Source organism: Chanos chanos, chromosome 2 (assembly GCF_902362185.1).
Source record: "Chanos chanos chromosome 2, fChaCha1.1, whole genome shotgun sequence".
NCBI lineage: Eukaryota > Metazoa > Chordata > Actinopteri > Gonorynchiformes > Chanidae > Chanos > Chanos chanos.
In genome coordinates this window covers 25,285,615-25,301,056 of record NC_044496.1, presented here as the reverse complement: position 1 = coordinate 25,301,056, position 15,442 = coordinate 25,285,615, and the positions used below count along the sequence as shown (strand labels likewise).

The window sequence follows — 15,442 nt, the reverse complement described above, 5'->3', positions numbered from 1 at the left end:
GGTATTCTATCGCTCATTTGCACGTCACATCAATAGTATCATGTCACGGTGTGGATCAAATAACCTTGTCAGAGTGGGAGCCCTGCTTCTAGTTTGTGAGCTAGATGCCTGTCTCCTACTCAGAAATACCAGATGGGGGGGAGGGCGGAGTTCGGTTGACCTCAGGTCTCCCCACTTCCAGTCCAAGGTAGGGGGAGAGGGGGAATCTATCAAATAGTGCACCTCTAACTTTGTATACTGCTAATGCAATTAGTAAAATCAGTCACACCACGAAATGCTTCCAATAAACTACAATTCATTCATAATACTGTAAATAGTTTTGCAGACATATTTTTCATCTTGTTTGTGCAAACTCGTTAAGAATAATATAAAACCAGTCTGCACCCGGGGCGCCGGAAGCGCGACTTTTGGTTCTCAGAATATCTATGCTAATCAACACTGCACGTTATGCCAAAAGATGGAGAGAGAAGTTAGCCACTGCAGCGGTAACCCAGTTTGCCTCTAATATACAGTCTCGTTGATTTGTGCAGGTAGATGTATTTATGTTTGAGGGGGGTATCACCTGCTTTTCTTTAGCTGATCCATATGAACTCTGGAAAACAGAACAATAAAACAATAACTCTGGAAAACAGAAATACGCTCTCGATCGTAAACAAGGGGGCTCAAAGCCATTATTTTGGGATTAATGTTTGACTCCCGGTTATGACGTCACTCCGTACCACCAGCCACCATCTTATGTCTAGATCGTAAGGTTCGTAACATGATAATGTTTAAGAAGAAGGGCGAAGCGTAGCCCACGCTGGCTATGCAATGTATTTTGTTGATTTGGGAAATCGGAATGACCAACAGAGATTACTTGGTTGCAAAGCACAATTTCTTTGTAATTCCATTGTAGTGGTCCAACTGCCACACTTACTCGCTTCTCTTCTGGTGCTAAGTCTTCAATGAATTCTGAGTTTCAAAAAAGCAGTCGAAGACTTGAAGAGTCTGGTGCAGTATAAGTTTATTGCTACCACTTGAAAGCAGCGTACAACACACCGAGTCAGGTCCCAGGAGCTGACTGACTAACAGGTACACATCACCTATGGTTATACCAAAATCATATCAAAGATTATCCAGTGACAATCAAGACAGTCATCAGAGAACTTCCCACCTTCTTTGCCTATCTTGCTGGACACCATCATTTCCCAAAGATGTAAAACAGAAATTGACACCTTTGACGCAGGTCAAAAATAATTGAGGATGTTGCCTTTACATTGGCACCTGCATTGATAAATGAACAAAGGTGAATACAAAGAGTTGTGTCTCACCTGCGATGATAAAATGCAAAAATTAATAAGAGCTCATTAGAGAATACAAGGAATAAGTGAAGATGGTGCTTCCTGTTGTCGCTTATGATGATAACGAATAAAAGGGCATATAGAGAATAAATGTAAACATCGCTATACACTTAATTCACACCTACTTGGTCTCAACTAAAAATAAATGAGAATACTGTTGGAAATACAAAGAATAAATGAGAGCACTGTTGCATCTTATCTTAGTGCCCTTGGCTATATTTCAACACAGTCAGTCTTCTCATTTCCTCCAAAAAAGGCTCACACCATGTAACCTTGAAGGCCTGACCATTTGCACTCTCTGTACACAGATGAACTTGAAATACCTCTTCTATTCACCATTCACAGGTCACATCTTTATAAAAGAACTTCGCCCATTTACTATAATATAAATGACTATATAGTTATAAATTCTTAATGCAAATATAAGCTGATTATTAATACAAAATGAATATGTTGATTAACTCACACAAAAAATGGCTACATAACTGTTACAGTGTCTTTTTCATACAAAGAAACATTTTTCCTCCAACATATAAGCTAGAAACACCACTGGGAGTGTGGCTTTCACTTTCTCTATTGCTGAGTTAAGTTAGTTGAATCATGATAATGACTTATTATACGTGACCTCTGAGAAATGATCTTTCTTTGGTGTTGTTTTTGGATTGGGAACAAACCAAAACCTCAGTGACTGTTGACACACTCTGCACAGAGCTATGCTGTGCATGTACGTTTAGTGAATCATTTCATACATTACTTCTCCTGAGGACAGTATAATAGAGGCTCATACAATGTCAGACACACTTAGTCAGAATCCAAATATGTAAACTGTCACAGTATGATTAAAACAATAAATAAATGCACATTACTACAATACCACAGTCAACGTACGCAGTACATTCTACATTACCACAGTAAATGCACTTGTACCACAAATGGAGAATCTCATTCCATGGGACAACAGTAAAAGGAGATGTCACTGGTAAAGGTTATTTAGTTTGGATTTAGGAAAGAACACACAGTTTTCTTCTCCAATATGATTCATGGAAAGTTATGGAAAGTTGTTTTTTTTCTTTTTTCTTTTCCCTTCCCCCGTTTCCCTGTTAGCTTAGCATTCAGTGGTATTCTCCTTAACAGTTAGATCATCCATCTCACAGCTGAACATCATGTCTTTTTTCTCAGCCCTCTGCTTCTTGGTCAAAGGAAGGTTGTCATCAGGACAACACAGCTTAAGCCAGCGCTGCAATGGGACATAAAGAATAAAAAATAATCCACCATCACTCATTATTCCTTTTGGATTCTTCAGCAATGAATGTCCACTTTTACTATGAAAAACAGAACTGCAACCACCCACTCCTATTAAACATTATGATTATATGGAATCACATTTTTCAGGATATTATTCCAGTTCTTGTCTAACACACCTCATTCCAACATACAAAAGTGTATTAAAACCTTGTTCAGCTGAACTCATGTAGGCCCAGAGCAAAAGCCTCTATCACAGGCTACAGTGCTCCTCATCCTATTTTATGGCCAACATCACACAGCCTTTTTAATGAGGCAAATTAATTTAATGAGGTTACACTGAATAAAACCATCCACTTGATTTCTGCAAACTACAACTGCTTGTTTTTAAAGTTCCCAATGATGTTTTGCCATAAAGTACTTCACAAATGTTATACCAGTAGAAATTTTTATGCAGTACTGGTGGTGATGGTCCTTTGTCAAACTTTCCCTACCTGTCTCAGGCTGCCTTTGCTGGTCAACAGACGACCAAGCGTCCAGCCTGGCACCAGCAGGATGGAGGAGAGAGCCAACAGCCAGCCAAGACCATACACCCAGTCTGGATACACATACAGGCGATTAAACGTTAACGGCTTGTACTCTACCAGAGAACAGATAAAAGTCCCCTGTGGAACAGAAGGGAGAAAAGTTGAAGGTTGGGATACCAGTCATTCTAATGATGGATGACCACTTTAAGTGGCAAGAAAAGATAATGATTAAACTAACTTCAGACACACTCAAGTAATACGGATAATTTGACATCTACTGCAAATCAGATTTTAAATGGCCTTATCCAACTGCACTGTAAATAATTCTTTAGGGTGCAGTGGCTCTAAATTGAGAGTTTTACCCTCTATCATACTTCCATGTGTGATATGGACCTTAACTTTTAGAATTTGCTGTTTACAAACCAACCAGTATATTCTCCCTTTAAGCACTCTGGATGAAAGTGTACACTAAATGAAAAAGGATACATTTATTCATTTAAGTTAATACAATAATTTCTAACAGAGCTTAACTGTGGTTACTAATCTTTTCTTTTGGGGGTTATAAGGATAATCTAACTCAGGTAGTATTTGGTATGAACTTTAAAAGGTGTTTCAGTTTGTGGTATATATCTTCTGGTTAAAAATAGTCAATATCTGTAAAAGATCATTTGATAACCTTAGTTATGGTGTCATGGTTCACTTATGCAGTCCCAAGTCAATTATCAAAACATTATCAGAATGATATGGATGTTTTGATGAAAAAGTAAAAAGGCATTCAAAGTCAGGAAAAACATCCCATTGTGAAGTGATGAGAGTGAATAAAGCAAGATTTGTGTTTGTTCTGTTTCATATGAGGACAGAGACACACCAGAGAGACTAGAGGTGTGATGTATTTCCAACACAGTCTGAAGATGATGTTAGGATACATCCCAGTCATATCCTCAATTATTTCACACAGACGCTCAGCCCCTGATGATGGACAGATCAGTGAATGATATGAGGATGGCATGGGTGAGGGTGAGAGGCCACTGAAAAGTTATCATGCTCACAAAAAAACCCCAAAGATCACTAAGTGAATAAAAAAAACATTACAACAAGAAGAGATCTTTATGAACATCAAAAACAAAAACAAGACTTAAAATGTGGCCTTTAGAATTAAATAGATATACTTTTCAAAATTAAAATTGACATATATGTGTTTCTCTCTGTAATTTAAGGATTTGTTAAGTGTAAATATCATACAGAACATTTTTGTGCTACAAGGTGCTGAAGATTGTTTTTTCGGACACAAGAGTACATGCTTTAAAGTCCCTGAGATTTGTGTGTGACCCACCGAAGATCCAGCCAATGGTGAGGGATTCAAAAACAGCAAGGAAGATGAGACAAGCTCCACTACAGGCATAGAAGTCAAATAGCTGAAGCACGTACATCCCTCCCTGAAGACCACAGAATGCCATTAATCACCTAATGCTCAGTTTATTTCTAATACACAAATTTGAACCCCCAAACACAACAGGGCCAGCTCTGGCTTTTAAATTTCTGTTTTCTCTTTCTTTTTCCCCATTCATGCACCCTTTCTTTTTCACCTCTGTCACCATGACAAACTGACAGAAGAAGCATGTGAGGCAGAAGAGGAGGAGGAAGAGCTCCTTGCGTCTAGCTCTGCGGAGTACTGAAGGAAACAGGTCTGTCACAGACGTTATGACAACCTCCATACCAACAAACTACAGGAAAAAACATCACAGGGAAATAAGACAAAGTTTCTATTAAAATATGTGACCAGTGTTTTAATTGTTGTCCACACATCTTAAGTTTTTAAATTATTGAAAGGAAGACAACTGAAACATACAATAGTGTGTTCATCAGGTTTATGAGATAGATTCTGTTTATTTGTATGTGTACGCATATGTGGATGTGTGTTTATGGTTTTTTGTGTATATGAGTGAGGGTTTTTGCTCATCTGTGCTTGTCCTTGCCTGTGTGTCTAGGCCAAGTAGAATGATCATGACGAAGAAACAGACAGACCATAACTGAGGGAGTGGCATCATTGCTACTGCCTGAGGGTAAGCAACAAATGCCAGACCAGGACCTGAATGAGGTGGGCAGATGTACTTTAGGTTTCTACAGCAACTTGACATACTCTGTATGCTATATTCTGTATTTGTTCAGCTGTGTGTCATGCTTTATTCATTCTCTCAGTGATATTGTATAGAGGCTGTACCTGATTCTGCCACTTCATCTATAGGGGCATCATACTGATGAGCCATGAATCCCAGCACTGAGAACACAGCAAAACCAGACACCATACTGGTGCAACTGTTCAGCAGGCAAAGCAACAGGCAATCCCTGTCAAAACACAAACCCAGAGTAAAATTTATTTCCAGATCCTGAGAGGTTTTTTATGTCTGGAAACTAAATATTACCCTCTCAGTATCATTTGTCTGCTGTTACATGTATTTGTTTGTTTGTTTGTCTGTCTGTCTGTCCACAGCCACTGTTAGTGGAACCGAAGATAACGCACAATAATACTGAGGATGACTTCCTTGAAGTGCTACTACAAGTAAAGTTATCAACTTCTTGGATCTGTCATTTGAGCAATTTACCTGTAGCAGTTGTTGTGGTACTTGTTGTAACTGCCCAGCACAGTAGGTATAGCCACACAGACACTGTAGGAAAAGAAGATCTGAGATCCTGCCTCCAGCCACACCTGCTCTGACAACATAATCAAATCACAACACAACCAAAACCACACCACAATCACAGTGCCAGAGATGGATGGATGGTTAACATTAAACATATTCTCACCGGAACTGTCACAGCACACTATATAAAACAGGAATCCAAATGCACATAGAGTTGAGTTGAACTGATGCAAATTGTGTACACCAGGAGTAGACACTGAGTAAGAGTAAGAAGTAATGAAATACGTGCTTTTTTGTACTGTACTTCAGTAATACAATGGAGGATTTAAACTTTGATTAAGCATTTCTATTTTGTGACTTTATACCCCACTCCACTTGTTAAAAAAGTTATTCCAGGGCATTTTCCCCAAAAGCTTTTGTTACTTGTTACATTGAGATGTTTGCTTTGGTATTTGTAATTTAGTCTTGGCTAGTGTGTTAATAACAACTCATCTTTTTGACTTGGCTGTTACAAACGGTTTGGGTGGTCATGGCACCTTCTACTGCAAGCATTCAGATGAAAGTCAGGTCTAAGTAGCATCATGGGAGGACCTAACTGGCCTTCTTTATAAGAAGTATTTAAAAGAAATATACACAGATAATAGAGGATAAGGTGCTTTTTCCGTTTACTATGGGAGGGAAACAAATGCCTTAACGAACTGGCCATTGAATCTGTGTAAGTGCATTGTGTTTAACTAAAATTACTGTTTTAGTTGGTACATTAGCTAGTGACCATTTTACTTAAGATAACAAGAACCACAACTAGCTAACACTAGCTAGTTATTTTAAGATCTGATGGGGAAGCCAATTCATCAACCCATGGTATGAACTAAGTTACAGTTCTGTTAACACTGAGTTTAGCTGTTTTATTTTTCAGTGCCACAAAGTGTTTTGTGACTACATTCAAGTAGTCATACAAAGACAAACAGGTCCTTCAAGAATCAGCTGTATCAGGCTGTTACAAAATGGTGTGTTTTTATGTTTTGAATCACATTTCCTTTAACTTTTGCTTTCAGTAGTTGAGTATATTACAATACTGTTAGTTTTACCCTTTAATGTAACTAGTATGTTTAGTGGTCTTACTTTTAAGACTGTAGATCTACAATATGTGAATATTTTTACCACCACCTTAATGGTAAGGATGTCTGCATAGAAGCCATTTTTCAGCCATCTGAATAACTGATACCCATTTCAAACTAGCCAAATATACAAGGCATGTATTACTCACATGTAGACAGGCACTACCTCTTCAGGAGATGGGCAGACTTATAGAAATATAGGTGAAGCCACAGGATATACAGCAATCAACTGGAGACAAGACAGTGACACAGCAGCTACCCTAGATAAGTTCAACTCAATATTTTGTCTTTTTCAGACAAACAATTTCAAGTCTCTTCCTTCTGTATGTGCCCCCTACAGGTACAACCTTGCCTTGCATTAGCATCCTACTTCCCCTACAAGACTTGTTGAACCTCTTCTTTGCTCTTGACTTAAGTAAATGTTCCTCAAAATAAAACCTTTCAGTTTCATTTGTCAAATACTAGACTCTGTAACCATTTCTCTTTCTCAGTGCTATTTCAACCTTTACATTTAATGAACCGAGGGACAAGGGTTTTAATTTGCCCTTTTCTTGACAGCAATCTAATTATTGAAAAACATCTGTTCTCCAATCAGTAAGAGGTCCTGTTTTTGTTTTCATTGTCCTATTTCACTTGATTCACAAATGTCCACTATGGTTTCAAGTCTCTGTGCTGATGTGTTGACCCAGGTAAAATGTCTTTTTCTTTGGTATTTTTGACTCTGCTTCTGTGGTGGGTCACAGTTTCAATGTGTGCTGTGGGGTTCTGTCCCATTCTTTACAGTTTGGGGTTAGATTTGTGTCCTGGTTAGAGTGATTATGACTTATGTGGCATGACCTCCTGTGTGAATTTTCTGCAAGTAATATTTAATCCAGGTTAGGTCCTTTTGTGTCTCTGTCATTGTAGCAGCGTCAACAGCGTACGGCACTTCCACATAATTTACTGGGTTTTTATGGTTTTGCCACAGCTCTTGATTTTAGCCTGAGTAGTGGCACAGCTATTAGGTACAGGATTGTTTAAAATTCAGTTATGACCGAGCAATGAGTGGCCATATTTTTGTGTAATGGCTGCTGACACTTATTGCGCATCTAATCATATGATTTCACCAATGATGCTGCCAAGTAGTTGGGTGACATTGCAGACCCTTGCGTTGGTAACCCGGTGACCCAGAATGCATTAAACACTACACTATATTACGCTCTCTAGTATGGGGATACCTGTGGGTCAGCGAGACGGGATGGTTCTGGGTACAGGTAATACATGACTCCTTCCCAAGCTCCTGGAAGAGTCAGCCCACGAATCAGCAACACCAGCAGCATAACATAAGGAAAGGTGGCTGTGAAATACACCACCTGTTCACATAAGAATGAAGATGTGGTAATACTGCAATGAGGAAAAACCCACCACTTAAGTTAAAATGGATTTTTTTTTTTTTTGCTGAAGGCTAACTGTCATGTTACAGAGTTTATTGAGTTTTGGTAGGATCTCCTTTGAATGTCCAGGCTTTGGAAAGTTTTCACTGATAGTTTGTCATGAAAAGAAAACCATTAACGAAGAGAGAATGTTTGTATGGAAGAGAGAGGATGTAGACTGTTAAATCAGATGGACTGGCAGTGTATAAACAGTTTGATCATCAGTGAGTATGGATCATCACACACACACACCTTGCCAGTTGACTTCACTCCTTTCCAGATGCAGAAGTAACAGATGACCCACATTGCAATGAGACACAGGAGGATTTCCCATCGAACGCTGCCCATCTGCTCAATGCCTCCTGAGATAGACAGAACTCTCCTCCTGGGATACAATGAATAAATGAGATATGTAAGATGATCTAAGATCACATGATTGTGACTGACTATTAACTGAACTTCACACCCTATATAGTCAATTAACTCAAGGTTCTGTTGCAGTTTTACAGTGTATTAAAGCAGACTTACTCCCAGAACTCAGTGGTGGCAGATGTTGAGTTGGTCTGTCTTGTCCAGTTGAGAGTCAGATTTTTTGCAGCAAAGCTGACACATTTATCTGAGATAATGCAAAAATCCACAATTATTACCGTACATCCTATTAATCCAGCCTGATGCCATTGTGCTATATGCTAAATGCTAGATATTGACTACTTGTAGTAACCACTTTTTTTTTTTTACACCCGTGTGTTTGTTAACTGACATGAAAATGAGTGGTTGTTGACTATGGGATTTTGGAACAAATATGTAATATGAATGTGTTACACAACATATCACTAAATACAGAAAGCTTTGCAGTATTAGAAAAATGTGAGCATTTTTGGAGCTTGGATAAGAAAAAAAAATTTGTTATCAAACTGTTACAATGTTATATTTTAAATGGTTTGATTCTCTGTACCTGTACATTATATGCTGTCCCAACTGGCATTTGGAGTATCTGATGTGAATACACTGATGTGATTGCATCAGATGCATAGAGTACCTGTGTTCTATGTGTTGTCATGTCAGATCTGTAGAGTACCTGTATTCCAGATGTTATCACAACTGGCCCAGGGCAGGTGGGAACTGAATGAGAAGATGAAGTAGAAAAGTGCCCAGGAGAGAAGAATGATGTAATATGAGCAGCTGTACAACAGAATCAGCTGGCCAGCATATCCAATCCCTAAAATACACAAAACCGGATAACATATTCGTTGGTTGACAACTGAAGAAGAGTCGCAATTGCATTGCAGTTGTGATCACTCTGCATATCCCTTCCTTATGACACATCAAACCTAAATTTATTTATTTGAATGTATTTTAATGTATTTTAGGAAACCTAAAATAAATTAAACTTGTGCACCATATTCTTGTTTTTTTTCTATTAAAGATGTATGTTGTACAATCCTTCTGCCCCAGAAAAAGAACAGTTCAAAGGAATCATTGAAAGCCCAATATTGTCATGACATTCATGTCCATGATGAGTGCATGTAAACTTCCGACCACAACTGATATATATATATATATATATAAATTCACATCATGAGGTGATGTAAAGCCATACATCCCACAAGTTCAGTGAATGCACAGTCTTCAAAATATACAAAATTAGAATCCAACAGTAAGTTCTGAAACATATCTTATCTGAATATACATATCTGAAACTTTTATCATGATACCATAGTCTGTTCCCCTTACCCATTGCAGTCATTCTTAACTTTGCTGTGGTTTACTCAGAAATCATATGCTTTTTATTACAATCAGTGGAACCCATTTATGCAGTATTTAACATTTGACATCTTATATAACTTATCATGGGTTTTATTACATAGCATGATACATGCTGTAATACAACAGTTGTTACATTACGTAGTAATGCACCCCTTACCAACTGCAATATAAATTACTACTAATTACAAATCACAGCCTTTCCCTGACTTGCAACCTATGTGACTTATGACCATCCGCACATAAAACCCGAAAAAAAACCAAAATTGTACAAAAAAAAAAAATAAAGAAAAAATATATGTAAATATAAAAATTATGCTTGGCCGTACGTCTTCCAGTGTAGTATATAGTGCTGTGCACTGATACAGATGTGATGAAGTTACTGTTGTGGAGGCGGAATAACACAATGTGGGCTTAGTCTGGTTTAGCCCAGCGCCAGGAGTGTTGTAAGTGTCTGATCTGTCCCGCCTGCCTGATCTGTTCTGCACATGCATGTGCTTACGCAATCAGAAACAAAACCTGCCCAATTTGTACCACGTGTGTGAACATTTTACGGTGTTGAAACCATGGTTGAAACACTTGACAGCCACCAGCAACTGGTGGTTCAAAGCGAGAGTCTGTTTAAAGAATGTTATAGAGTGTGCAAGTGACAGATGCATGCTCAATAATCCAGGTAAAGAAATCCCAGGGAGTTGAATCAGTTCATCTGGACACTGAAGTCTGAAGTTCTAGTGGGAGAAACGTTTCATCACTCATCCAAGTGACTTCATCCGTCTCAGTTGACTGTAAGTATCCCTAACCTTATAAACAGTACAGCTGCATAACGATTGAAACCAGCACCATTGCATAACAATGAAACTGACGATTGATTTCATATGCAAATTACCGTGACCGTTAATTACAATAGCCACGTGTACTATTCACAGAGGATTGGGGAATAGCTGCAATCATGGCATTGTAAGATGGCAAAAAATGATCTCTTAGACCCTCTCCTCGGTTCAGGGATGGTCATTACCTCTTCACAAAAATGGCCTCTTTGACTCCCCATTGAAACCAGCTCAGACCAGGACTCTGCGATCTACATCCACCTACAGGCCACTCTTTCAAGCATGGGAATGTGCATGGCCTTGATAGGGGGGAATGCTGGTTCGAACGGGAGTCAAAGGGGCCATTTGTGTGAAGAGGGAACAACCGCCCCTTAACCCAGGTGCAGCTAGCCAGCTTAAGGCAGTTGATCAATACATGAGCTGACACGATTGAGGGCAAAATCCTTGATATCAACGAGAGCATTTAAGCAACTGTTGTTGACATGAAGTCAATCACTGCCACACTGACCAGTCTGGAAACATCGAGTGGAAAAAGTAGAACAACCTATTAACCTGTGACAGAGGTGTGTGGATGAGTTGGAATCATACATGAGATTACACAACTTAAAGCTACAAGGTGTTCAGGAATCTGTCCAAGAGAACATTTGGCTTGAGGTTGTAAAGATTTGCCAGCATGTCCTTCTAGATGAGAAAGATGAGGTCCCTGCCGCCACAGATTTTGCGCATCACCAAGGTAAAGCATTGAGCAGCGAGAATAATGTTCAACTCAGAGCAATCATCATTCAGTTTACTTCACGCTTCTACCAAAATGCTATATGGAGAGCTGCTACGAATGCACCCTACTTAAAGGCAAATGGTCTCAAGTTTGGTGAAGATCTCTCATAGGGTGACTGAGAATGGAGACAGAAGCTGTGGCCTGAGGTGCAGAAAGCACGTGCACAGGGAAAGGTAGTTTATTTTGTTGGAGCCAGAGCATTCATCCAGGCCCAGGGTGAATTAACACCTAGAGGTTAAGCTTCTCCTGTTTCAGTAAAGGGGCAGTCATCTTCCGCGTGGGAATGTAAATTGCACATGCTCCTTCTTGGTATTGTTTTTGTTTTGTCTTGGTGAATTCAGTTCGCAGGAACTGGCAGCTGTCAAAGCCTATTTAGATATCTTTGGAGCAACACTTTTTTTTCTGAACTGAAGAAATACACTTGAACGTACTTCTTTTACTTTAAGTATTTGCCACTAATATGTTGTTCTCTTGTTCCTTCTTTGTTTTTATGTCTTGTTCTAACTTATCTTTGAATGCCAGGGGGTTGAGAGATATTGTTAAACATAAGGCCTTATTTGTGTTTACAAATTGTTTCAAAACTGATTTTCTGAACAGTCCCATTCTATTCCTAGTGACATCACAATGGGGCAATGATGGTTATCTCATGGAACAGAAAGATCTGCATGGGTCTCATCCTTAAAAGAATAATTATGATGGTGTTTTTTAGCACTGTGAGTGTGACCCAGAGTGTCAATTCATCTGTCTAGTCTCAAACTGTTTTAATACTATCCTGATCATAAAAAATATCTATGGATACAATTCAAAATCTAGAAATGATGTTTTACTAATGGACCTAGAATGCAAGCTTATGCAGTGGCTAACAAAATATCCAGGGGCTTACTTGATAATAGGAGGTGAGTTTAATGTTGTTTTAGACAAAGCTGTTGACAGGTGGCCCCCCACACCCGGGTCAACAGTCTAATCAAAATTCCTAACTAAATCCATTAAAATATCTATTTTTCATCACCTGGCATTTGTCTTTTGATAAGTGATCGTTCTTAACATGCTTGTATGTGCTGATTGGGGATCACAGCTGTTCTCACAACAACCACGCAGTTAAATAAACACATCAGTTACCTGAGAATTTGATAGCAGCAGACGGTTGCATAGAATAAATCAGATGTTTTAGGCGTTAATTTTGTCATTTATTCTTTTTAAGATTTTTTTTTACTTCATACATTATCAAAGACAAATGTGATCATACACCAACACAGTGCTTAAACAATATACATTTATTGACACACACACAACAGTATACCTAATTACACCGTATCCCATCATTATGAGATCCCGACTACAACTTTCAATATGCTCACGCGAAAATTAAAGTGACATAAAAAATCCCGCATGCGTGGAACAGATTGGGCAGTGTAGTAAAAGAGGTTAAATTCTGCACATGCGCTGGTTTTTGGGCATGTGCAGAATGATTCGTGCAGCCGGGACGGATCGGGCATTTACAAGTCTGAGAATTTCTAAATAGGAGAGAACTTCCACTCTCAGAACTTCCGGTTTCACAGGGGCACATACGAGTAAATCCAGAATGAATGGAGGCCCATGGAGCTGTACCCCCAAAAATGTTTCTTTCATTGGGTAAACAATTTTTTTCTTGCAATTTTTGTTTTCGAAATAAGGGGTTGAGACAATAGATATAGTTCCATTTTCTGATTTTTTACGGTTTTCAATTGTAGTAAAATACTTTTCTGTAAAAATTGCCTTCCCTATAAGAAAAACGAAAGGACATTAGTAATTTTTTCATTTCAGTTCTGATATTTAATCGATACTATATTTGCAAAAACTAAAATAAAATTTGGGCTTTTTTTGTTTAGAAGCAGGTGTAAATAATTATTTTAGCTGTTTAGCTCCATTCACTCCCGTTCATTGAGGACTCTCTCGCAAGTGCCCTCTAGGTGAACTGTAGCCAATTTCGGTACAACGACATTAATAGAAAGTGGACAGGCTCTATATAGATAGGCTCTGTTCAAGTGTTATTGGCTGTTATGTTAACCCTGCACCCTGGATGTTCTCTGTACTCCCTCTCTCACATTTCTGGTTCTGCTGTGGTAAAAGTTACTACTACCCAACCTCTTGCATTTGTGATTCAATGACATCCTCCTCTTAAACTGGCGCAGATAATGTGGCATACGAGTGTCTTCAATAAATGTTGAGCTCATGCAGTAATGTTGAGCTCATGCGAGATACAACTGGTTGGTCAGAACAGAACTCGGATGTATGTTGCCTGTACTACACATGGTGCTCACCTACAGCCAGTGGGCAGATCTTGTTCCAGCATGTTATGCCACCCTCCTGGGTGTATTGGCCAATGGAAGTCTCCAGTAGAAACAGGGGCACACCGCATGTCACTGCAAACACAAGGTAAGGCACGAGAAATGCACCTGAAAAACAACATATGGAATTAATCACTCGCCACACCAAAACTGTTTATGAAAAACAGCAGTGCAATATTGACTTGAGACAAAATGAGGAATCTGGTTCATGGTTCACACTGTTGTGCTCTTACCTCCGCCATTCTTGTAGCAGAGGTAGGGGAATCTCCATACATTACCCAGACCCACCACATTTCCTGCCACGGCCAAGATGAACTCCACTTTACTGCCCCATTGTCCTCTCTCCTCAATTTCCTCCTGTTTTTTATCTTTTTTTACATAACGCATTTGTGCCACTTCCATCTGTTCCTGTGCTGTTCAGTGTGAAAAGTGATGTATGATTTTGAGATCTTTTTTTTTTGTCTATGAGAAACCACAATTATTTTTGTAATCTGAACATCTTATGTTTGGTTTGGGCTAGGATAACTGTTATAGGATAGGTTATTTATCTGAAACAAAGTTTTAAGTTAGACTGTGAATGAAATTGTCAAGTGGCACCAATGTTGAGATATATTTGGAGGTATACAAGAAGAGTGAATTAAGCTTGTCTCTGATCCTAAACAGAGGTAGCTGATTCAATTTGTTCCTTTCATATCCAAAGAGGAATTAAGGAATCAACTGCAAATTGCTTGAGTTCTAATCTACGCAAAACTGTTTTAAGTATTTACCAAACGAAAATAAATTCCTGTTTGAATATACTACATATTGCTTTTGTGTTAGAAGAAAAGGATTGTTTATGTTATGCCAATGTTATGGCCACCACAGATATCAGTTTAACTTCTCAGTCATCAGTGAAATTAAATTGTTAGCAATTTGTTTCAGAAAGTTTGGTAAGATCATGCAACTGCAAATCAGAAACAAGTCTATCCAGAAAACATGTACTGACATGTATGAAAAAGCAAGCTACTTACCTACAATAAAGTTTAAGTCAAAGTCCTTAAGGATGTAACTGTGTTAGGCAGGCAGTCTAGTGTAACAACTACCCTTTCCCTTTATAACCTCAAATTATGTTTACATATTCATATTCTGATGAAAATCATTTAAGATTTGCATCAGTGATATTTGCATCAGTGTTGGACAGAACAGACAGTTAGACAGACATAATTCCTAACAAAACTGCTGTTTGCCTCAGGGGTACCAGACATCTCATATGTGAGAACCTGTGCCAAAGGAGAAAATTCTCACTCTCACATCTTGAATTTTGAACATTAGATTACTTACAAAGTACAATCATCTGTACAAACTGCAGTAGGCAATACATTTACACGGACAAATTTATTAACGCAACAATTTGTAGGTCAGTGTTTCCCAATTCTATGGTCATTATAAGCTGAATCAGGTGACCTAAAATGTGTGGGCTCCAAGGAGC

General features: G+C 38.6%; 1 protein-coding gene across 1 annotated transcript; it reads right to left on the bottom strand.

The window, feature by feature from the left end:
- Positions 1-2,445: 2,445 nt before the first annotated feature.
- LOC115804687 (sodium- and chloride-dependent GABA transporter 2-like) lies at positions 2,446-14,361 on the bottom strand. Its single transcript, XM_030765194.1, has 14 exons — positions 14,208-14,361; positions 13,948-14,082; positions 9,360-9,500; positions 8,810-8,897; positions 8,534-8,666; positions 8,087-8,221; positions 5,713-5,816; positions 5,331-5,455; positions 5,086-5,198; positions 4,696-4,833; positions 4,443-4,545; positions 3,978-4,078; positions 3,077-3,247; positions 2,446-2,577 (listed from the first exon to the last, which is right to left on the bottom strand). Exons 1-14 carry the CDS (start codon positions 14,359-14,361, stop codon positions 2,446-2,448), a joined length of 1,773 nt encoding a protein of 590 aa, XP_030621054.1.
- Between the last annotated feature and the right edge of the window lie 1,081 nt (positions 14,362-15,442).

What these genes read in the sequence shown, in the direction of transcription:
- LOC115804687 (XM_030765194.1), bottom strand. Translation starts at nt 14,361, where the DNA reads ATGCGTTATGTAAAAAAAGATAAAAAACAGGAGGAAATTGAGGAGAGA. An exon ending in GCCACCACTGAGTTCTGGGA is followed by an intron (nt 8,667 to 8,809) that starts GTAAGTCTGCTT and finishes ATTGTATCCCAG; the next exon opens with GAGGAGAGTTCTGTCTATCT. An exon ending in GAGTGAAGTCAACTGGCAAG is followed by an intron (nt 8,222 to 8,533) that starts GTGTGTGTGTGT and finishes TTATGTGAACAG; the next exon opens with GTGGTGTATTTCACAGCCAC.